This window comes from Agelaius phoeniceus, chromosome 25 (assembly GCF_051311805.1).
Source record: "Agelaius phoeniceus isolate bAgePho1 chromosome 25, bAgePho1.hap1, whole genome shotgun sequence".
NCBI lineage: Eukaryota > Metazoa > Chordata > Aves > Passeriformes > Icteridae > Agelaius > Agelaius phoeniceus.
The window spans coordinates 5337488-5359461 of NC_135289.1; the positions used below are offsets into that span (position 1 = coordinate 5337488).

At 57.3% G+C, this 21974-nt stretch overlaps 2 protein-coding genes across 4 annotated transcripts in view; both read right to left on the minus strand.

The window, feature by feature from the left end:
- GNAI3 (G protein subunit alpha i3) overlaps positions 1-13829 on the minus strand; it is a 31495-nt gene extending 17666 nt beyond the window's left edge. Inside the window, exon 1 of the mRNA XM_054648713.2 lies at positions 13698-13829. Coding sequence (XP_054504688.1) covers positions 13698-13815 — 118 coding nt within the window. The 5' untranslated portion in view covers positions 13816-13829. The remainder of the gene's footprint in view (positions 1-13697) is intronic.
- Positions 13830-14114: 285 nt separating this feature from the next.
- On the minus strand, positions 14115-18024 carry GPR61 (G protein-coupled receptor 61). 3 transcript variants are annotated; one of them, XM_077190481.1, is made up of 2 exons: positions 17679-18024; positions 14115-16545 (listed from the first exon to the last, which is right to left on the minus strand). In XM_077190481.1, exon 2 carries the CDS (start codon positions 16308-16310, stop codon positions 15009-15011), a length of 1302 nt encoding a protein of 433 aa, XP_077046596.1. In that variant the 5' UTR covers positions 16311-16545; positions 17679-18024; the 3' UTR covers positions 14115-15008. The 3 variants fall into 3 exon arrangements, with proteins under 3 accessions (XP_077046596.1, XP_077046597.1, XP_054504914.2); XM_077190482.1 differs by having other exon boundaries at positions 14115-16439; positions 17581-18024; XM_054648939.2 differs by having other exon boundaries at positions 14115-16439; positions 17679-18023.
- Positions 18025-21974: the final 3950 nt, after the last annotated feature.

A 21974-nucleotide genomic window follows, 5' to 3' on the forward strand; every position in this document is an offset into this window, starting at 1 on the left:
GAGGGGTCAGTTATCCATGAGGGAGGGGTCAGTTATCCCTGGTGGGGGTCAGTTATCCCTGGTGGGGGTCAGTTATCCCTGGTGGGGGTCAGTTATCCCTGAGGGTGGGTCAGTTATCCCTAGACATGGGTCAGTTATCCATGAGGGAGGGGTCAGTTATCCATGAGGGAGGGGTCAGTTATCCATGAGGGAGGGGTCAGTTATCCCTGAGGGTGGGTCAGTTATCCCTGAGGGAGGGGTCAGTTATCCCTGGTGGGGGTCAGTTATCCCTGAGGGAGGGGATCAGTTATCCTGAGGGTGGGTCAGTTATCCCTGGTGGGGGTCAGTTATCCCTAGACAGGGGTCAGTTATCCCTGAGGGTGGGTCAGTTATCCCTAGACAGGGGTCAGTTATCTCTAGACAGGGGTCAGTTATCCCTGGGAGTGGGTCAGTTATCCCTAGACAGGGGTCAGTTAACCCTTGAAGAAGGGGCAGTTATCCTGGGGAGGTAAATTACCCCTTGAAACAAGGTCAGTTATTCCTGACTGCAAAACCCAGCAAGTTCCCTGGTTTTCCTATTTTTTGCTCCAGAGCACTCCCAAACCCAGTCCCTCCTGCATGGCTCAGGGCAGTGGACACCAGGGATTGCAAACCATCAGCTCTCCTGGTTGATGGAGTTAGCAGAGCTGCCCCACATGCCTGTCCCAGCCAGGAGTGTGCCAAAGGCAGGCACGGTGCTCCTGAGGTCAGCAGAACTCCAGGATTTCACTCTGGGTGACAGCAGGAGCTCAGCTCAGCTGCCTCTGCCACTGCCTGAGGGCTCCTTGGCCTCCAGACTCCCCCAGCTGCAGGGCAAGGAATGATGTTGGACCTGCTTGGATTTGGGCAGGTGACTCAGGTGAGCCTGGATGGAATCAATCACCCATAGAATTCCAGGATGGTTTGGGTTGGAAGGTCCTTAAATCCCATCCTATTCCATCCCCTGCTTACAGGCAGGGACACCTTCACTGTCCCAGTTTGCTCCAAGCCCTGTCCAGCCTGGCCTTGGGCACTGCCAGGGATCCAGCCCCAGCTGCTCTGGGCAAACTGGGCCAGGGCCTGCCCACCCCCACAGGGAAGAATCCCAATATCCCATCCATCCCTGCCCCTTGTCAGTGGGAATCCATTCCCTGGGTCCTGTCACTCCAGGCCTTTGTCCAAAGTTCCTCTGCAGCTCTCCTGAAGCCCCTTTAGATCTCAGGTCTCCCTGGATCCTTCCCTTCTGCAGGGTGAACATTCCCAGCTCTCCCAGAGCAGCTCAGTGTTTGTGGTCAGGTGTGAAAACATGAACACTCTGTGACTCAGCACTTCCACCCCAGGAGGACACAAATCCTTTTTATTTCCCACGCCCACCCTCCACATTCCCAGGATCCAAGTGCTGGGAGTTCAAATCTCTGCTGTCCCCAAAGAGCCCCAAATGCAGACTGAGAAGGGACTTCTGACATGACCTGTCTGCTTTTGCCTTCTCAGCATCATTTACTGCTGTTTCCTCCTTAGATTATCCTAAAATAATCTCCCACCACAGCCAAGCTGTTCTACCAACCCCATCAGATCCAACCCTGCCAATACAGCACAATTCCAACCAGATTCCTTTAAACCCTTCCCTTCCCCTCTATACCCCAAACGCTGCCTGGTAGAGCAGGAATTCCTCTCTCCAAGGTTACTCACACCTTACTTCAGAGGGAGAAAGTAGGAACCCACATCCTCTGAACTGTCTCCTCACCAATACACTGCCCCAGCCTGGCTCCTCAGCCATGGCCAGGCAGTGAGCTGTTATTCCTAAAGAAGATTTTCCTGTTGTTCCAGGTTCTCTCACTCAGGCAAAAGCCACCCAGACAAGGCACCTCATTAACACTCACTGAAAAACATCTCCCCTCCAGCTGCAGCTCTGGAATGGAAGGCTGGAGCTCCTGCTGGGATGGCCCAGGAGCTGGGCAATGCCAGGGGGAAAAAGGGATTAACACAGAGGAACAGCTTCCTGCTGCCAAAAGGAGGATGAGATGGGATACTGGGAAGAAATTTCCAGAGGATGGTGAGACCCTGGCACAGCCTAGCCAGAGAAGCTGTGGCTCCCTCATCCCTGGAAGCAACCAGGTTTATTGGAAGGTGTCTCTGCCCATGGCAGGGGGTGAGATGAGCTTGAAGGTCCCTTCCCACCCAAACAATCCTGGATTCCATGAGTCTGGAGCCAGGCTGGGAGAGCTGCTGGTGTCCAGTCTGGAGAAGGCTCTGGGGACACCTTAGAGCCCTTTCCAGTGCCTAAAGAGGATCCAGGAGAGCTGGAGAGGAGCTTTGGACAAGGACCTGGAAGGACAGGATAAGGGGAGATGCTTCCCATTGCCAGAGGGCAGGGATGGATGGGATATTGGGCAGGAATTGTTCCCTGTGATGGTGGCAAGCCCCTGGCACAGGGTGCCCAGAGCAGCTGAGGCTGCCCCTGGATCCCTGGCAGTGTCCAAGGCCAGGTTGGACAGGGCTGGGAGCAGCCTGGGAAGGTGTGGAAGGTGTCCCTGCCATGGCAGGGGGGTTGGAATGCAATGCCTGGAAGGTTCTCTCACTCCACTCCAGCCAATCATTCCCCTTTTACTCCTCCTTTCTGGATCTAATTTCAACATCTCTAGGTCTCACTCCTGTCCTTTGATGCTTCTCTAAACACTTGCAGATGTTCACACCAGACAAAGCTGCTATTCCCCTTTTCCCAGCCCACTGGAAGGGGTTTGCCTGAAGGGATCCATATTGGACCAACTCAGGAGCTTTTATCCTGCACCCTTCATTCCCACCACCTCTGGGGACTTCCATGTGCTGTTTACACCCAGTGTGACTGAATCCTTCAGTAGGGGAATAACAAATGGGAATTTGAATGCTACTAAAACTGCGGCAGCCTACTGCAAACTGATGCTCCACACTAGAAATTCACAGCAGGAGTGGATAGAGCTACACTGGGATTCTTACAGATTCCTCAGGCAAAGCCTTCAACTCTGGGACCTTAGGCAGGGGCTAGAGGGGGAGCCAGGAAGACCTCAAAGATCAGGAGATGTGAGAGTGGATTCCAAGCCATGGAAATCAGGGTGTTCATGGGACATTTCTGCCTGCCTAAGGAGAAGCAAACCTTTCTCCTCTGCTCCCATGAGCACAGCCAGGCAGGGATCACATTCTGCCACAAGAAACCAGGGCTGAGCTCAGCATGAATGTCATAACCCCATGGAAAAACTGCTTCAGAAGCCTTAACTTCCCTTTTCCCAAAATAGCAGCGAGGAACCTCTTCATCCCACCCTGGACACAAAGAGCAGCTCATCTGTCACAGGGATTGTCCCACTCCAGGGGTACACTGGGCAAGAATTCCACTATGTCCCTGTCCCCAGTGCATCCTCCAACAAGGGATCAACCATTCCCTCTGGGAACCAGGTCAGGAGGCACCACAGCTTCTGAAAACTCCCACACCTCACCCAGCAACACGCCAGACCACACCTGTGACATCCCAGTAACACCCCAAACCACCCCAGTAACAGCACAAGTTCTTAGGGAAAAGCTCAGTATCTAAGTGCTGGAATTCCAGCTCCAAGGCTGGCAATCCCTGTACCCGTTCCTACAGCCAGACCCCACAGCCAGACCCCACAGCCAGACCCCTTCTCCCTCCTGAGCAGGAGCAAACTGGGGCAGCTTTGCAGCTCTGTCAGCACTGGCCCTGGGAAAGCCAAGGGTACACAGGGAGGAAATTATCATCCAACCATTTCCCCCAAGAAAGCCAGAGGATTTCCTGGAGCAGCAGATGGCAAACAACTTGGCATGGCCATGTGCTGGAGATTACAAGGAAAAGAGCAACCATCACAGCTTGGGCTGGGAATTCCAAGAGAGGAATTCCACACAACCCTAGATTTTTGCTTTAGAAATTCTCCAAGGAGGTAGGTCAGACTCCCTACATCTTCCAGACACAAGCATCCAGTTTCTTGCTCCAGAAGGTCCTAAAAATCCTGTTTTCAGTGGTATTTTTGCCTGAAGTTGTATCAAAACTGCATTAAACTGCACTTCAGGAAAGGAATTCCACACACATAATTAAGGGGAAAAGCCCTGGAACATCTGCAAGTTTCTGAAGAGAAACCAGGTCACTGCTGAAACAAATCCTTCCAGGGACGGAGCAGGGATGCACCGGAAAATCCATTAAAGTACAAATGAGGAAGATAAAACTGAAGGGCCTGGCACAGGCCTGTGCCTTGGACCTCCAGCAGCAGCCAGCTCAGAAACTCTGCAGGGATTTGGCAGGAACTCCACCAGCCCACTCCTGAAGTGCTGCAGCCCTCGGTGAGCTCCCAGATCCAGGTATTTCTCAGTAAACAGCTCAGGAATAACCCCAGGAGTTCACTTGGAGCTCCAGGGCTGAGTTACAGACCTGGGAATGTACAGGATCCTCCACAAGAGCAGGCTGGAAGCAATGCTGGATCATCTGGCTGTGGTTACAGCTCCCAAATCCCAAACTGAACCAGCTCCCCTCAGACAGCCCCAAACAACAGCTTAACCAAGCTGGGAGGAGTCCAGGTCCAAAAATATCCAATGGCTTGAGAGCCATGGGAAGTGTGGAACAGGAGCTGTTCAAATCACCCTAAATCCCAATGGGTATCTTCCTGATAAATACATTTTCTTTATTTAACACTGATCCCATCCCACAAGGAACATGGACACCTCTCCTCACCCACCAAGACCTTCCTTAGCTTTCCACAGCACTGCATTCCTGAATTGTGTTCCATGAGCAATATCTCCCCAGCAGCCTCCAGCACCCCATGGGCCTGTGCAGCCACAGCTGGAGAAAGATGAAATATCAAATCCTCATCCTCTTCCCTCCTTCCAACCTCACTGTGTGGAATGCAGATCCCAACATCCTGACCTTCCTAGTGCTGCCATACCTGGTAACACAGATCCCATATTCCCTTCTTGAGGTTTTTTTATTTCAGTGGACACCTAGAAAACTCTTGGACACCACAGAATCGCATGCAGCAAGAGAACTGCACTGGGAATCAGGAGAAAGGGAAAAACACCAGAGAAAGGAGCAGTAGTGTTGTACCACCAGGCTTGAAACAAATATCTATTGTTGGAAAAGTCAACAGGAACCAGGAGAGATTAGGCTGACACTCCTAGTTCCACAAGAATGATGGGAAAAACAATATATTCAAATAAAACAGGGCACAGGGGCTGGCCACAGCCTCACTGCAGAGGGAACAGCAGCCAATGGCACAGGGTAAACCTGGAGGCTGTCACTGCTCCCAGAGGAGAAAACAGGGAAGGTTTGGGTAGAGAATGGCATATTGAAAACAGGAGCAACACTACCCCTGGGATCACACCAGTGGAATTCCAAGCACTGCTGGGCCTGCTGGAGCACGTGGGCTGAAGCTGATGAGGCTTTTACCCCCAAAAGGGACCTGGGACATGCACAGGAAGAGCAGCAGCCCTGATGGAAGATTCAGAATCAAAGAAGGAATCCTGGAATGGTTTGGGTTGGAAAGGACCTTAAATTCCATCCCATTCCACCCTGTGCCACAGGCAGGGACACCTTCACTGTCCCAGGTGCTCCCAGCCCTGTCCAGCCTGGCCTCAGACACTGCCAGGGATCCAGGGGCAGCCCCAGCTGCTCTGGGCACCTGTGCCAGGGCCTGCCCACCCTCCCAGGGAACAATTCCCAATTCCCAATATCCCATCCATCCCTGCCCTCTGGCAGTGGGAAGCCATTCCCCTTGTCCTGTCCCTCCATCCCTTGTCCAAAGTCCCTCTCCAGATTTCCTGGAGCCCTTTTAGTCACAGTAAGGGGATCTAAGATCTCCCTGGAACCTTCTCTTCTCCAGGCTGAACATTCCCAGCTCTCCCAGCCTCTCTCCAGAACAGAGGGGTTTTCCTTTTTGCCTTGAAATGATTTGAGCCTCAACCCTGTTTTAACAAAACAATTACTTGAAAGCTTAGAAGCATCCTATGACCACTCAGTAGGTTGAAATATCTCCAGGAATTCTGCACCATTCCTGGGAAACATCAGGCTGGAGGAACCTGTCCCTGTCCCCTACAGCCAGACCTGAGTGACCACTGAGTCACCAGGAACCTCCAGCAGACCCAGATACCTTCAAGATCAGAGAAACAACAGTTCTGTGCAGCTTCCCCAGCAGGATTCCTACAGCAGATCCCACCAGGAAGGACACTGGAGCAGCAGCCACTGCTGGGACAACATCTGGAGACCAACACACCATCACAGGAATTCCTAAAGGAGCTGGTGAAAGCCACAAACCAGCAGCAAACACCCTCTGCTGCACCCCTGCAAGTGATTCAGGCCAGGCTGGATGGGGCTTGGAGCAACCTGGGCTACTGGAAGGTGCCTCTGCCCATGGCAGGGGATGGAAGGGGACAAGCTTTAAAATCCCTTCCAGCCCAAATCATCCTGGCATTCTATAAGCACAGAGCTCAGATCTGAGTTTGTTTTCCCAGCTCTTTGATCTCCCCCAGGAGTGTTTTGAAGGAATTATGGCTGCAGTTGAGCAGCGTGGCTGGAGACCCCCATGGAGAGAGGCCCTGTGTGGCTCTTGGCTGAACATCAAACCACCACCCCCAGCCTCCTGGGCACCCACAGCTCCTCAGCCCCACACAGGGGGTGACTGAATCATGGAATGCTTTGGGCTGGGAGGGGCTGCAAAGCTCTTCCCATTCCACCCCTGCCATGGGACACCTTCCACTATCCCAGGCTGCTTTGAGCCCTGTCCAACCTGGCCTTGGGCACTGCCAGGGGTGGAGACCTCAGAGCCCCTTCCAGAGCCCATAGGGGCTCCAGGAGAGCTGGAGAGGGACTTTGGATAAAGGTTGGAGGGACAGGACACAGGGAATGGCTTCCCACTGCCAGAGGGCAGGGATGGATGGGATATTGGGAATCAGCAATTGTTCCCTGGCAGGGTGGGCAGGCCCTGGCACAGGGTGCCCAGAGCAGCTGGGGCTGCCCCTGGATCCCTGGCAGTGCCCAAGGCCAGGCTGGGCAGGGCTGGGAGCACCTGGGACAGTGGAAGGTGTCCCTGCCCACAGAATGAGATGAACCTTAATGTCCATTCCAAGTTAATCCATTTCAGGATTTCATGATGAATGGATTAACTTGGAGATATGGGATAAAAAGGCCAAGTGTGGTGTCTTTGGATCCCAGTCTGGGTGGTGACAGCAGAGAAACAGCCAAGCAAGGCTTGTAAAACAGGAGCTGGATGATAAAACAACAGATACCTTGGAAAGAGAGGGAACATTGGGAAGACCTGGGCTTGGAAAAGATATTTCTTAGTTTTCCTGATTATCAAGAGTCACCTTGTGCTGGGCCTGTTTTTCTAAGTCAAACACCCTCTGAATTTCTGCAGGAATAACAATCCTGAGCTGTTCCAAACATGCAGCTGGGCTCTCCCTGCCCTGCAGCTCCTGCTGAGGGATAAACTCATTCCCCAAACACCAGCAGCTTGCAGGGATGGAGACCCCAAAGCACTGAGCTCCAGGAGGCCAAGGCTGCGTCCCAGCACTTGGTGTTTGTTTCTAAAGCTGACCCAGGCAGCACCATCCTGGTAACCAGAGAAGGTTAAAGGATGCACTGAAGTGACCAAACACCAACTGGGAAAACATGAAACAAGAGCCAGGCATCGGATCCCCAGGAACAAAGGAGACAGCACAGGGATCACCACAAAGAGCGTGCTGGAAAAATAATCAGCATCTGTCCCTCACTGCAGCTCCAAGCCCCGTCCAAGGCACGAATTCCATTTCTCCATCCCACTTCTGCAGGGAACAAGTGCTGCATCCCAGGAGGTGCAGGCACAGCTCTGCTCACTCCAAACTTCCAGAAGATTAGATCCATGATCTAATTAAAAAATTCCTCTTTACAGCTCCCTCTGCTCTTCTGAGAAAAGTTATTTCAATGCTCTGCCTCAGAATTTAATGAAACTTGAATCATATCCAGAGGGTTCTTGGAGCATAGATGGAATCACAATTCCTCAACCAAGCTGTCTGCTGGAAATTGTCCATCCCCAAATGCCAGTGCTGGGCATGGACACTCACCCTGGTATCCTGACAAGAGTACACGATGTACACACAACACAGGGGGCAGCAGAATTCCCATGCCACAGCTGGAAAATGGCACTGTGCAGAAAAGAGGGCATCTGACCCTGGTGCAACAAATTTTCTTTTCCAGGAGATTAAATTAATCATGGCTGATTCCTGAAAAACTCAAGGGGTTCAGGCACTCTGGAGATAAGGAGCATTTTGCCTGGCCTCCCTCTGGTTTTGGTGGGAAAAGGGCAGAACAGAAAATCAAGGGCAAGGTACACAGAGACCCCATGGAAAGGTGGGAGAACATGGGAGGAAGCTGCAGCTCCCACAGCTGAGGGCAGGGAATTCCAGCCTCCAGACCTCCACAGAGCTCAGAGCCCAGAGAAGAGCTGCATCTCTACAGAGACCTGACCTGTTGTCACATTAATTATAATCATTGATTATAATTAATCATTGATTGAATCCTTGAGGTTGGAAAAGCCCTCTGAGACTGAGTCCAGCCGTGTCCCAGCACTGCCATGTCCACTCCTAATCCATGTCCAGGTGCCACATCCACACATTTCTGGAGCATTTCCAGGGATGGAGACTCCACCACTGCCCTGGGCAGCCCCTGCCAGGGCTGGACAACCTTTGCCATGAAGAAATTTTCCCTGATATCCAACCTGAACCTTCCCTGGTGCAATCTGGCCTGAGGCAGGACCTTGTGAACAGAATGAGTGAGGAGAATCCTCCCATGGCCATGAGTCACCAGGAACCTCCAGCAGACCCAGATACCTTCAAGATCAGAGAAACAGCAGCTCCCTGCAGCTTCCCCAGCAGGATTCCTACAGCAGATCCCACAAATAATTATTGTTCCATGCTGGAATGCCACCAGCAGCTCTGCTGCCATTGGCACTGCCATGGTTGGAGTGATGGCAACACTGGAGTCACTCTCTGGAACAGCAGCTCCAGCTCTGGGGAGGCTGGGAGCAAGCTGGGAATGGCCCAGGAGCCCTCAGCCCCATTTTTCTCCTCCCATTTGCCCCCAGGAAAAGGCACACACAGGGTTCTGCTGGGGGGAAAGCTGGCAGATTTTCCAGCCAAATGGAGGAGGGTGCTGGAGCAGCAGCCACTGCTGGGACAACATCTGGAGATCAACACCCCACCACTGAGTTTCCATTCCAAAGTAGCTCCAGAGCTGAGGAGCAGCCAGGTCTGACCCCCAGATGGATCCTCTGGAATGGGGATCCAAGGCACAGCTGCTGAGCTCTGAGAAAAGCCACTTCAATTAACAACATCATTAACTAACAACATCATTAACTGCAGCACTGGCTCTGCCTGGGTTTGCATCCCCAGAAAACACTTTCCTACCTTAAACCAAAACAGAGGGGAAACAGGGCTGAGGCAGCCTTGGGGAATTCAGGAAAGAAAAAAGGCTGGAAAAATCAAGTGTCAGGAAAAAGCTGAGGGCTCCTGGAGTAGTGGAGGAGGGTGAATTATGCAAATTAAGGTTATTTTAAAACAAACTCATGCTTTTAATTGTTTTTGCATTAATTAGCAGCACCACTTCAACATAATTATACAGCATATCCAAACTCAGGGAAACTGTCCAAGCTGGATAAAGGGTGTTTTGGGCACAAACAGCCCAACATTGGTGCATCCACAGAGCCACAAACCCACCACGGACAGGGATTTGGGAATGGGACAGCTCTGGAATCCACAGAGCCACAAACCCACCACTGACAGGGATTTGGGAATGGGACAGCTCTGGAATCCACAGAGCCACAAACCCACCACTGACAGGGATTTGGGAATGGGACAGCTCTGGAATCCACAGAGCCACAAATCCACCACTGACAGGGATTTGGGAATGAGCTCTGGAATCCACAGAGCCACAAACCCACCCCTGACAGGGATTTGGGAATGAGCTCTGGAATCCACAGAGCCACAAACCCACCACTGACAGGGATTTGGGAATGGGACTGCTCTGGAATCCACAGAGCCACAAACCCACCACGGACAGGGATTTGGGAATGGGACAGCTCTGGAATCCACAGAGCCACAAACCCACCACTGACAGGGATTTGGGAATGGGACAGCTCTGGAATCCAGCTTCACCCTCAGGGTCACACAGAGCCCTGAACAACACGCAGACCTTGGCAAAGGCACTGCAGGCAGGGAGGAGGATCTGGGTTAGCTCCTACCCCAGCAGGAAGAGCTCCAGCACCCTCCTCCATTTGGCTGGAAAATCTGCCAGCTTTCCCCCCCAGCAGAACCCTGTGTGTGCCTTTTCCTGGGGGCAAATGGGAGGAGAAAAATGGGGCTGAGGGCTCCTGGGCCATTCCCAGCTTGCTCCCAGCCTCCCCAGAGCTGGAGCTGCTGTTCCAGAGAGTGACTCCAGTGTTGCCATCACTCCAACCATGGCAGTGCCAATGGCAGCAGAGCTGTTGGTGGCATTCCAGCATGGAACAATAATTACATCCCCCAGGGTTGTAACAACCAGGGTCAGTCATTATTCAATGTTCAGGTTTCATTTGTTTTATAAAATATCCCCAGAACTTAGAATTGCCCAACAAATTTCAGAGTTGTGAAAGGGAAACACAACAGAGGGACTTGAAATCCCTGAGGAGAAGCTCCAGGATTAATTTGATCCCAGCAATCCTGCAGTTATCCTGGTGCTGGGGCCACTTCCTCCAGCACCTGAGCCCTCTCCCAGGTGGAAGGGGCTGAAAAAGTCAAGCCAAAGCTCCCAGAAGAAGGGAACACAACTGGAATTCTCTGTCCTTCCTCCCCTGCTCAAGAGAAGGGTTATGGAGGAGAGAAAGGGAAACGCACCCAAACCCTGGTTTGGGGATTTCTGACTTCCTGTCCTCTCCCAAATCTCCTGATTTTTGGGGTATTTGACTTCTTTTCCTCTCCTCAGATCTTCCACTTTTAGCTGGATTTTTACTTCCCCTTTTCTCCCCAAATCTCCCAATTTTTGGTGTTTTTACCTTCCTCTCTCTTTTCTCTTCCTGAACCTCCTGATTTCAGGTGTATTTTACTTCATCTCCTCTCCCACATATCTCCTGATTTCCATGTGCATTTGATTCCTCTTCCAAATCTCCTGATTTGGGCTGTATTACACTTCTCCTCTCCCAAATTCCACTGTATTTGCATTTTCTCCCTCTCCTCTTCCAACCCTCCAGATTCTGGGTCCATCCCCAGCCTCCTCACACCCCAGCTGGGAAGGATCCAGCTCCCTCTGCCCAGGCACAGCCCTTTCCCTGCTCATCACAACTCTGCACATCTCAAACTGGGACAGCTCTTTTCATGGAGCTGGGAAGGATGTGTGGACTCCAAACTTCAGGAAAAATCCATTCTATTTTTCACCAACCCTCTCTGAGAGGGGCAGAAACCACTCAGGGAATGACAAGAGACCCTGCAGATCCTGACAGTTTTATGTGGGATAAAAACCCATTCCTCAAACCATGGAAAAATCCTCATGGACTTTTCCATCTCCTTCTCTCAGTGAAAGGATGGTCCCACTGCAGATAATTTCTTCTGGGAATCAAGAAGGATGTGTGTGGGGAGATTGCAGCATTTCCTGGAATCCCCAGGAATTACCACACTCAGCTTTAAAAGCAGGAAATACCTGAGAGAGATTTGCAAGTGACAACCAGGTGCAAACCTGACCTGGGATCAGGTAGATGCAGAGGGAGGTCCAGATCAACGTTCCAATTGCTCCTAAAAAGCTCCTCACCTGCAGACACAGCAGGAAGTGCAGGAATTTTCCTGCCATCCAAAGCCAACAGCGACCCAAAATCAGCTGCTGCTCTGAGTTTCAAAGCCTCACCTGGTTTTTAACACATTCCAGCTGATGATTGTATGATTTTTGGGATATTCCCCCCCCCCCATTCCATGTTTGCTGATAAGACCAATCTCAGCTTCAAAGCTTTGGAAAAAATGTCATACAAAAATATGAGGAAAGAATTATTCCATTCCAGGGAATGTGCAAGTGTTGCTTATTAACACCAAAACAAACACCTGGAGAACAAAGCATTCTCCTGACACACAGCCAAGAGCTTTGCCATGGACACACAAGTGTTGGAGCAGCTCCTGCAGGGAGTGAAGAAAAAGGACTAAATGGGAAAGAAAAAGGATTCCTGGGGCAGGATGGTTCCTTCACACATCCTGCTCTAACAGGACCCACTCAGTGCTGCTGTTCAGATCCTCACAGACTCCATCTGTCTCCTCCAAGACAGAAAAATCAGGATAACCAAAAATATATACCCAGACCTTGAAAAGAGAAATCAGCATGAGCAGATGGTTCGTCAGCCCCGAGTGGTGCTCATAAAATTGTGAGGACTTGAACAGAACTCCAGAGTCCTACACTGGCTTGGCTTAGAAGCTTATCCCAGTCCATCCCCTACCACGTGCAGGGACACCTTCCACTATCCCAGGTGGCTCCAAGCCCTGTCCAGCCTGGCCTTGGGCACTTCCAGGGATGGGGCAGCCACAGCTGCTCTGGGCACCCTGTGCCAGGGCCTGCCCACCCTCTCAGGGAGGGATTTCTCCCCAGTGTCCAGTTTCTCCCCAGTATCTCATCTCAATCTGCTCCCCAGCCTTCAGGGCGGGCAGTTTGTGCCTCCTCTGAGCTCCCATCACCACTTCCAAGAACTCCAAAACACAGATCAAACACAGCAAAACTCTGCTAAAAAGGAAATCCTTTTTACTGTTTTACCCCTTCTCCCTGACCGGGAATTTAATTCCAGCCCCAGCATTCCCTCCCTTCCTCCCATGCTGGGACCCAGGGGTGAGCCGTGCCTCTGCCAGGCCTGGCCCAGTCCCACCCGGAATTCCATGGGGACACGGAGGGGACATTCCATCGGGAAAAGCCCATGGGCCTCACTCCAGGACAGCCCAGAACACCCTCACCCCCACTAGGATGGGATAAGCTGTGCCCTCTCCCTCGGAAGGGAACCAGGGCACCCTCAGGACCCTCCTCAGCACCCGGGGATCCCTCGGGAACCTCCTCAGCCCATCCAGGGATCCCTCAGGATCCACCTCAGCCCTGCCAAGAATCCCTCAGGACACTCCTCAGCTCTCACAGGGATCCCTTGGGACCTCCTGAGCCCTCCCAAGGATCCTTCGGGAATCACCTCAGCCCCCACAGGGATCCCTCGGGAATCACCTCAGCTCCCACAGGGATCTCTCGGGACCTCCTCAGCCCTTCCAGGGATCCCTCAAGACCATCCTTAGCCCCCACAGGGATCCCTCAGGATCCACCTCAGCCCATCCAGGGACCCCTCGGGAATCTCTTCAGCTCCCCTGGGAATCCCTCGGGATCCCCCTCGTGATCCACCTCAGCCCATCCAAGGATCCCTCGGGAACCACCTCAGTCCCCCAAGGGATTCTTCGGGAACCACCTCAGCCCATCCAGGGATCCCTCGGGACCCTCCTCAGCCCTGCCGAGGATCCCTCGGGAATCACCTCAACCCCCACAGGGATCCCTCGGGAATCTCTTCAGCTCCCCCGGGACCTCCTCAGCCCCCACAGGGATCCCCCCCACTTCTCCATTCCCAAACTCCTTCCTGAGGGCGGAGCCTCCCCCCCTTTGCCCCCCCAGAATCCCCCCAGACCCCGGCAGGCCGCATTCCGCTCTCCCCCCGGCCCCTCCTCACCGAGCAGCAGCAGCTTCACCTCCTTGGCCGCCTTCTCGCCGTCTTCCCGCAGGTTGCGGTCGATCATTTTACTCCTCTCCACCGCCGCCTTATCCTCGGCGCTCAGCGTGCACCCCATGGCGGCGACGGGGGCGGCCGGGCGTCCGAGGGCGGGGGGACAGGAACCGGGACCGGGATGGGGCCGGGACCGGGATCGGGATCGGGGCCGCAGCTGCCTCGGCCCGGGCGGCTCCTGAGGCGGCGCCGGATTTCCGGTCCTGTTCCGCAGGGCACGCCGGGAAATGGAGTCCCGCGGGGTGATAGAGTGAGTACTTCCGCCTCGGTAGAGCGGGGCATTATGGGAGGAGCCATCACTTTCCGCCACGTTAGGGCGGAGTATGATGGGGGGGGAAAGAGCTTTACTTCCGCCTCGATAGAGCGAGACATGATGGGAAATACCCCACTTCCGGTCTCTGTTTGCCGGGCATGATGGGAGTTGTAGTCCTCGCGGGGGTCGGCGGGGTCCATGGCGGCCCCAGAGCCCCAGCCCGCCCTCATGAGGGGGCCCAGGCTCCGCACCCCCAGAGGACCGGGCCTCGGGGAAGGGGAGCTGGTCTCCGGGGCTGAGGAGGGGTCTCAGGGCCATGGGGGGATGGAGGGGACCCCCTCCGTGGGCAGCGCCCCATGGCTGTAGAGGGAGCACCCCTCCTGGAGAGGCCCCAAACACGAACCCCCCACTCCCATCCCTGGCCCATCACTGGGCCTGTACCCTCAGCTGCTGCCCCCCAGCCGCGGTGGTGCCACGGGATCCCCGATTCCCGCAGTGGCAGCCGTGCTGACCCCCCACAGCATCAGCCCAACCAGGGTGGTGGGACCCCCCCTCACCTGCGATGGCAGCAATGGGGACCCCCCACACCCCGATGAGCGCGGGGGGACCCGCAATCCCCCACGGCAGTAAGGACCCCACACACATCAGTGAGAGTCGTAGGACCCCCATTTCTCTGCTGTGGTGACAGAGACCCCCCCCAAACCTCAACAAGTGCTGTGGGACCCGCAATCCCCCACAGCAGTGAGGATCACTCCCACTCCAGCAAGTGCCACGGGACCCTCAACTCTCCATGGCTGCAGCGAGGAGCCCCAACCCCATCCCCCCAGTGGACCTTGTGGGCCCCCCAATTCCCCGTGGCTGCAGTGAGGACCCCCTACCCTCCATGTCCAGTAAGCATTTTGGGACCTCCCGCCCTCCATGGCGGTGACGAAGCCCCCCCCTCAACAAGTCACTGTGACCATGTCTCCCCTCAGAGCCACGTTTACCCCAAAGCCCCCCAAACGCTACAGCCCCGCTTTGGCAGAGCCCACCACGGGCACGAACACCCCGCTGCCCCCTCCCCACTCCCTGGCCTCGGCCGCCTCCTCCTCAATCTGCCCCGGGATGCGGAAATCCACGGGGGGCAGGTCCCGCTCGGCGTTGGGGGGCTCTGGTGGGCGCCCGGTGCTCTGGAGGAACTGCAGGAAGTTCTCCTCAATGGAGCCCTCACGGCTCGGCAGCCTCAAGTCCTCCTCTGGGGGCTGCTTGAAGAAGCAGGTGAGGAGCCGGCCGAGCTCGCCTCGGATCTGCCGGTTGAGGCAGCCATAGAAGAAGGGGTTGGAGGTGAAGCAGCAGAACCCCAGCCAGGTGACCACAGTCTCAGCTGCCGGCCCGACCAAGGGCCGAGTGCTCAGCGCCGTGTACAGCTGGAAGGAGAAGTACGGCAACCAGCAGAAGAGGAACTGGCCTCCCACGGCCAGCAGCACAACGGCCGCCTTGCCCCCGCCAAACATCCTCTGCGGGGTGGTCCGAGGAGCCCCCGAGCTGGTGACCATGGTGGAGCGGCTGCTGAGCGAGGCCGAGCGCCGGCGCGGCGTCTCCATCCAGGTGGGCGGCGGGCCGTGGTGCATGGCCGCCACCCGCGCCACCTTGAACATGCCGCAGTAGACCACGACGATGATGAGGAGCGGCAGGACGAAGTAGAAGGCGGTGAAGAAGACCACAAAGACCTTGCAGGACGGCCCGCGGCTCCACTGCAAGGAGCAGCCATGAGTGCCGGGTGCTGGCGGACGGTCAGGGGACAGCCAGCCCAGCACGGGCACCAGCGAGGTGGCCACGGCCTTGAGCCACACTCCGGCCAGCACTCCGGCCACCAGCCCTGCCGTCATGCGCACCTCGTAGCGCAGCGGGTGCACCACGTAGTAGTAGCGCTCCACGTTGACGGTGGAGATGGAGAGGATGCACATGGAGGTGAGGCACACGCTGAGGAACAGGTACACGCGGCACACGGCCTCGCCCAGCCCCGGGCTCTCGAACACGGCCGAGCCCGACAGCATCTCCAGCGGCATCAGCGTGAGGGCGGCCAGGAAATCCACCAGGCACAGGTGGAACACGAAGACGAACTTGCGCAGCGCCGGCGTCTTGGCGATGACCGTCATGACGGCGGCGTTGCCCACGATGGCCGTGAGGTCCAGCAGCACCATGAAGAACAATCCCACGGATTTGGAGGCCGTGTCCTTGGGCTTGGCCTCGGCGGTGCTGTTGGGGGGCCGGGCCCCCCCTCTAGAGCCGTTCCAGCCCCAGGGTGAGGGCAGGAAGGGCTCCATCCAGCGCGGCGTGGCCAGGCATCGCCAGGGGGTCACATCCTTGGTGCTCTGCGGGTGTGGGGGGCACTCAGAGCACCCAAAGGTGCCCCCCAGCCCCGCTCATGTCCCCGCTGCTCAGCCAGGGGGTACCTGGGGGAGGTGCAGCTGTCACTGGAGGGGGCAGGAGCCTGGAGGACCCCTGAGCGCTGAGCTGGACCCCCAGTTGCAGCCCCCAGGTAGCTGGGGGGAGCTGGAGCTGTCAGAAAAGGGGGAGAGACTCTGAAGGGACCCCTGAGAGCTGAGCAGGACCCCCAGTTGCAGCCCCCCCAGTACCTGGGGTGAAGGTGGAGCTGTCATGGTGGGGAGACCCAGGGGGGACCCCTGAGAGCCTGGAGGGACTCACGGGTCACCTCTGACAGCCATGGCAGAGGCCACAACTGTGCTGGGGGAATGTGGAGTTGTCATGAGGGGACACAACCCTGGGGGGACCCCTGAGAGCTGAGCTGGACTCCCACCTGCACCCCACAGGTACCTGGGGGCAGATGGAGCTGTCAGAAAAGAGGAGAGACCCTGAAGGGACCCCTGAGAGCCATGGTGGGGTCGCAGCCGACCCTTGAGTGACACAGGGTGGGGCTCAGCTCAGTCGTGACCCCCATCCACAGCCCCCAAGCACCTGGGGGAAGGCAGAGCTGCCAGAGGGGACAGAGAGCTCTAGGGGACACCTGAGATCCCAGGTAGGGTTCAGCACAGCTGTGACCCCCCTCACATAGTCCCCATCACGCCCATCCATCTCCACAACCCCCTACATCAAATCCCTTCCCCAACCAAAAGCCTTGTTCTCCCAAAAATGAGCAGTTCTGGGGTAAACCCCCCTAATTCCAACGTTTCAACCCAAAACACCCCAGTGGAGCCCTTTGCCCAGAGTGTGGGGACCACACGGGGGGTCCGGGATGGGTGGGGGGTCCTGAGAATGAGGAGAGGGGAGGGCCCAGCACCCCCAAGTCCTGGATTCACCCCTTGTGCTCGGAGGCCTTGTGTGACCCCCCCGCGCCGAGCTCACAGCCCCTCCATGGGGATGTGGGGGGGATGTGGGGGCTACCCCGGACCCCCCGGCTGCTCCCCACGGGGGCGGGGGTCGCACCCGTGCCCCCCGAGGGAGGGATGCTGTCAGAACGGGGGTGCAGCTGCAGCTCCCCCCTCCCCTTCTCACTGCCCATGCCCCTCTCCCAGAGCCCCGGAGCGATGTCACCGGTCGGGGACCCCCTCCCACCCCCGGGGGAGTCTCGCCCACCTCCCCGGTACCTCCCCGGTATCTCTCCGGTATCTCGCCGGTATCTCCCCAGCTCCCCAGGCCGTGTTCCGGCGGGGCTGCTCGGCCGCGGCACCTACCCTGGGGGTCCGCATGGAGCCGGCCCGAGGCCGAGGGTCCCCGCTCCGGCCGGGGGAGGGGTCGGGGCCGGGGGGTGTCCCCGGGGTGGCGGGGGATGCTCGGGGCTGGAGCCACTGCGGCGAGGGCTGCTCCGCACCGCCCGGCTGCTGGGTCCTAGTGCCGCCCGCCTCGCCTGGGTACCCCGGGAACGGCCCCCGAGCCCCGGGGCTGCGGGGCCCGCACTGGGGTGGTCGCTGCCCCCCGAAGCCTGGCTGTGCCCCCACAGTGGGGAGCGGAGGGTGCGACACCCCCGGGTGCCGCCCCGCGTGTCGCTCCGTGCCTCAGTTTCCCCGTTTGCCTCCCGAAGCGATGGGGAGGGCATGGGGCCGGCGCTGGGGGGGAGAAGCCCCTCGGGGGAGGGGAGGGGGAGCTCGGGGGGTGTAGCGAGGAGGTGGTCTGTGGGAAGGGGGGATGGGGTGCAGATTCACAGTGGGGTACGGAGGGTGCCGGGGGGGCCGCTCAGAGGGGCCGCAGAGTCCCCCCAGCTCTGCCCACCCCCACCCCAGCGCCCTTTCCCTCGCTCCCGGTTCAGCTATGGAGCAAATGGGATGGGGTCCGTGCCCCTCCCCGCCACGCCACGCCCCGTGCCTCAGTTTCCCCAGGACACGGCCGTTCCCTTCCAGGAAGGGGTGCCCATCTTTTCCATCCCTCCAAAAATCCCGCTCGGGATGCGAACTTTGCCCCTGCAGTGCCCTGGCCCCATCCCAAGGGTGCCCGGGTGGGATGCGCGGCCACCAGCTCGCATTCCCGGGCTGGGGGTGACAAGCGATCCGTGGGTGCCGCGTGTCCCCGCGCCTCACGTGGCCATTGCCAGGCTACGGGCTCCCAAAAATAAATCCACCCAAACCAGATTAGAAACGCCCGACCTCGGATGAACCAGCCCCGGCATTCCGGGGGCCGCGGGCGGCTCCCGGTGGGACCCCGGGCACCGGCGAGCACCGGGAACACCGGGAGCACCGGGAGCACCGGGAGCACCGGGAATAGCGAGCTCCCGGTGGGCAGGAGCACGGCGGATCCACGGGGATCCCTCCTGCCCGGGCTCCGGCCCCTGTGGGGGAAGGTGAGCACGGGAGTGAGTCCCGGTCCACAGAGTGGGGGGACACACGGAACCCCCCCTTTTCGTGGGAGCCCCTGTGGGCACCCTCCCCTTGTGTGGGACACCTGAGGACACCCCACCATGGCAAACCCCGCTCTGGTACCCCTGGGACCCCTGACACTGCTGGCAGCCCACAGCCCAGTTCCCAAGCACCCCACTATCCCAGCCCCTGCCACCCCAATCCTCAAGCATCCCCCCTATCCCAGCACCTTGGGACCCCAGTACCCCAACATCCTGGCACCCCAGTACTCAATACCTTGGCACCCCAGTACCCCAGCACATGGCACCCCAGTACCTCAACACCTCAGCACCCTGGCATCCCAGTCCCCCCCACCTATCAGTACCCCAGTGCCCTGGCACCCCAATAACCAAACATCCCAGTGCCCCTGAGCAGTGGAACCCCAGTACCTCAGTGCCCTGTCACCCCACTATCTCAGCATCCTGGCACCCAGCACCCCAGTCCCAGCCCCTGGCACCCCATTATTTTGGCACCCCACACCCCAGTTCCCAAGCACCTTGGGCCCTCAGCACCTCAGCATCCCTTCATCCCAGTACCTTGGCACCCCGGTACTTCAGTGTACTGTCCCTCCACTATCCCAGCTCCTGGCACCCCAGTACCCATTATTTTGGCACCCCAACACCCCAATCCTCAAGCACCCCCCTATCCCAGCACCTTGGGCCCCCAGTACCCCAACATCCTGGCACCCCAGTACCCAATACCTTGGCACCCCAATACCCAGTGTCCTGGCACTCCAAGATATCAGCACCGTGGCATCCTAAGACTGCTGACACCCCAACATCCTGCTACCCCAGCACCCCATTATCCCAGGACCCTGGCACCCCAGCAGTCCAACACCCCAGTGCCCCAGAGCAGTGGTACCCCAGTACCTCATTGTCCTGGCACCCCAGAACCCCAGTACTCTGCTCCCCCAAGTACCTCAACATTCTGGCACCCCAGCACCCCAATATCCCAGGCTATCCATAGCCCAGCACCCCTGCACCCCTGCACCCCAGCCCCTGGCACCCCAGCACCCCAATACCCAGGGTACTCATCCCCCAGCCCCTGGCACCTCAGCACCCCAATACCCTGGGGTACTCACCCCCAGCACCCCAATACCTCAGTAGCCAAATCCTGCAGTACCTTGGCACCCCAGCACCCAATGTTGTGAAACCCCAGCATCCAGACACCCCAGCACCCCAACACCTCGGGGTACCAGTGTCCCTGTACCCACCCCTGGCACCTCAGTACTCCTGTCCCTGTCCCCTCTGCAGAGCCCCTGATGGACACGTGGGTTAAGCACGGTCACACCTGTGTGTGTGTGTGTGTCTGTCTGTGTCTGTGTGTCTGTGTGTGTCTGTGTGTCTGTATGTGTGTGTGTGTCTGTGTGTCTGTCTGTGTCTGTGTGTGTGTGTGAGTGGCACACACACACATCCCTGGGCTGTGCACACGTGTGTCTGCGTGTCTGTCTGTGTTTGTTTGTGTGTCTGTGGGTGTGTCTGTGCGTGTGTCTGTGTGTGTGTCTGTGTCGGTGTGTGTGTGTGAGGGGCACACACACATCCCTAGGCTGTGCACACGTGTGTCTGTATGTGTGTGTGTATCTGTGTGTGCTGACACTCGTGTGCTCCCACGTTCCGCATGCCCCCGGACCCCTCCCGCTGTCCCCTGGGACACTCGGGGCCCCCGGTGTGGCCCGGGGATGTCCGGGTGTGGGTGGGGCCGGCTGTCGGGAGGGGCGCGGGCCGTGGGTTCTGGGCAGGGATTAACTCCTGGATTAAAACTGGGAAAATAAGGACGACCCAAGGACAAAATTCCCTGTCTGATTAGGGGGGGTATCCAGCCGGGGGGGGGAAGTTGGGGTGAAGGGAACAGGGTGAGGGGCACCCTGAGGACATCCTGTTCTGTGTTCCAGGGCTTCCTTCTAATCCCTGCCCCCCCTTGCAATAAAAAGCTGCATCATCCCAGCATGGTTTGTTCCAGCTCTTTTCCCTCTAATTTTGGACCCAAAATCCGGCACGAATGTTTGGATCTAAAAATACTCCCGGGAAGCAGAGCCACGAGTGGGGGGTGTGGGGCTCCCTGCTGGCTGGGGCTGGGACACCTAGGAGAGCCCCTCAGGGGCTGGGGCTGGCACACCCAGGAGAGCCCCTCGGGGGCTGGGGCAGGGGAGTCCCGGGGTGGGAAAGGAATTCAGGGGGATGGGAAATATGGGGCTGTGCTGTCAGGAGAGGGGATGGGAGTGGGATGGGGCTGGGGCTGACAGGGGATGGCGTGGGGATGGAGATGGGGATAGGAGAGGAATGGGGATGGGGACAGGGGTGGAATAGAGGGGATGGGGATGGGGACAGGGATGGGGATGGGGTTAGGGATGGAATAGAGATGATAGGGATGAGGACAGGGATGGGGATGGGGATGGGGATGAGGATGGGGATGGGGATGGGGATGGGGATGGGGATGGGGATGAGGATGGGGATGGGGATGAGATGGGATTGGGTTGGATTGGACGGGATAAAATGGAAATGGGGATGAGAACAGGGATGGGGTGGGATGGGATGGGATGGAGATGGGGATAGGATAGGGATGAGGATGGGGACAGGGATGGGGATGAGGATGAGAACCAGGATGGATTGGATTGTATTGGATGAAGTGGAAATAGGGATGAGAACAGGGATGGGATGGGGATGAGGACAGGGATAGGGACAGAGGACAGGGATGAGAATGAGGATGGGGAGAGGATGGGAATGGGAGATGGGGACAAGGATGAGGACAGTGATGGAAGGGGGATGGTGAGGATAGAGGACAAAGATGGGAATGAGGATGGGTGATAGGTGATAAGTGTGAGGATAGAGATGGGGCATAGGGATGGGCATGGGATTGGGATGATGGAGAAGGGGATAGGGATACAGGATAGGGATGGGAATAAATAGGGGCATGAGGATGGGGGTGGGGACGAAGCTGGGGAGGGAGAGTGGGATGAGAATAAAGACGGCATGGGGACAGGAACAGGGATGTGAAGGAGGATAGAGAGTGGAGTGGGGAGTGGGGACGGGCCGGGACAGGGATGAGGACGGGGTCGGACATAGGGCTGGGGCTGGGGAGAGAAATGAGCACGGGGCCGGGGCTGGGGCTGGGCAGTGGGGTCGAGGTCGGTCATGGGACCGG

What these genes read in the sequence shown, in the direction of transcription:
- GPR61 (XM_077190481.1), bottom strand. Translation starts at nt 16,310, where the DNA reads ATGGAGCCCTTCCTGCCCTCACCCTGGGGCTGGAACGGCTCTAGAGGG.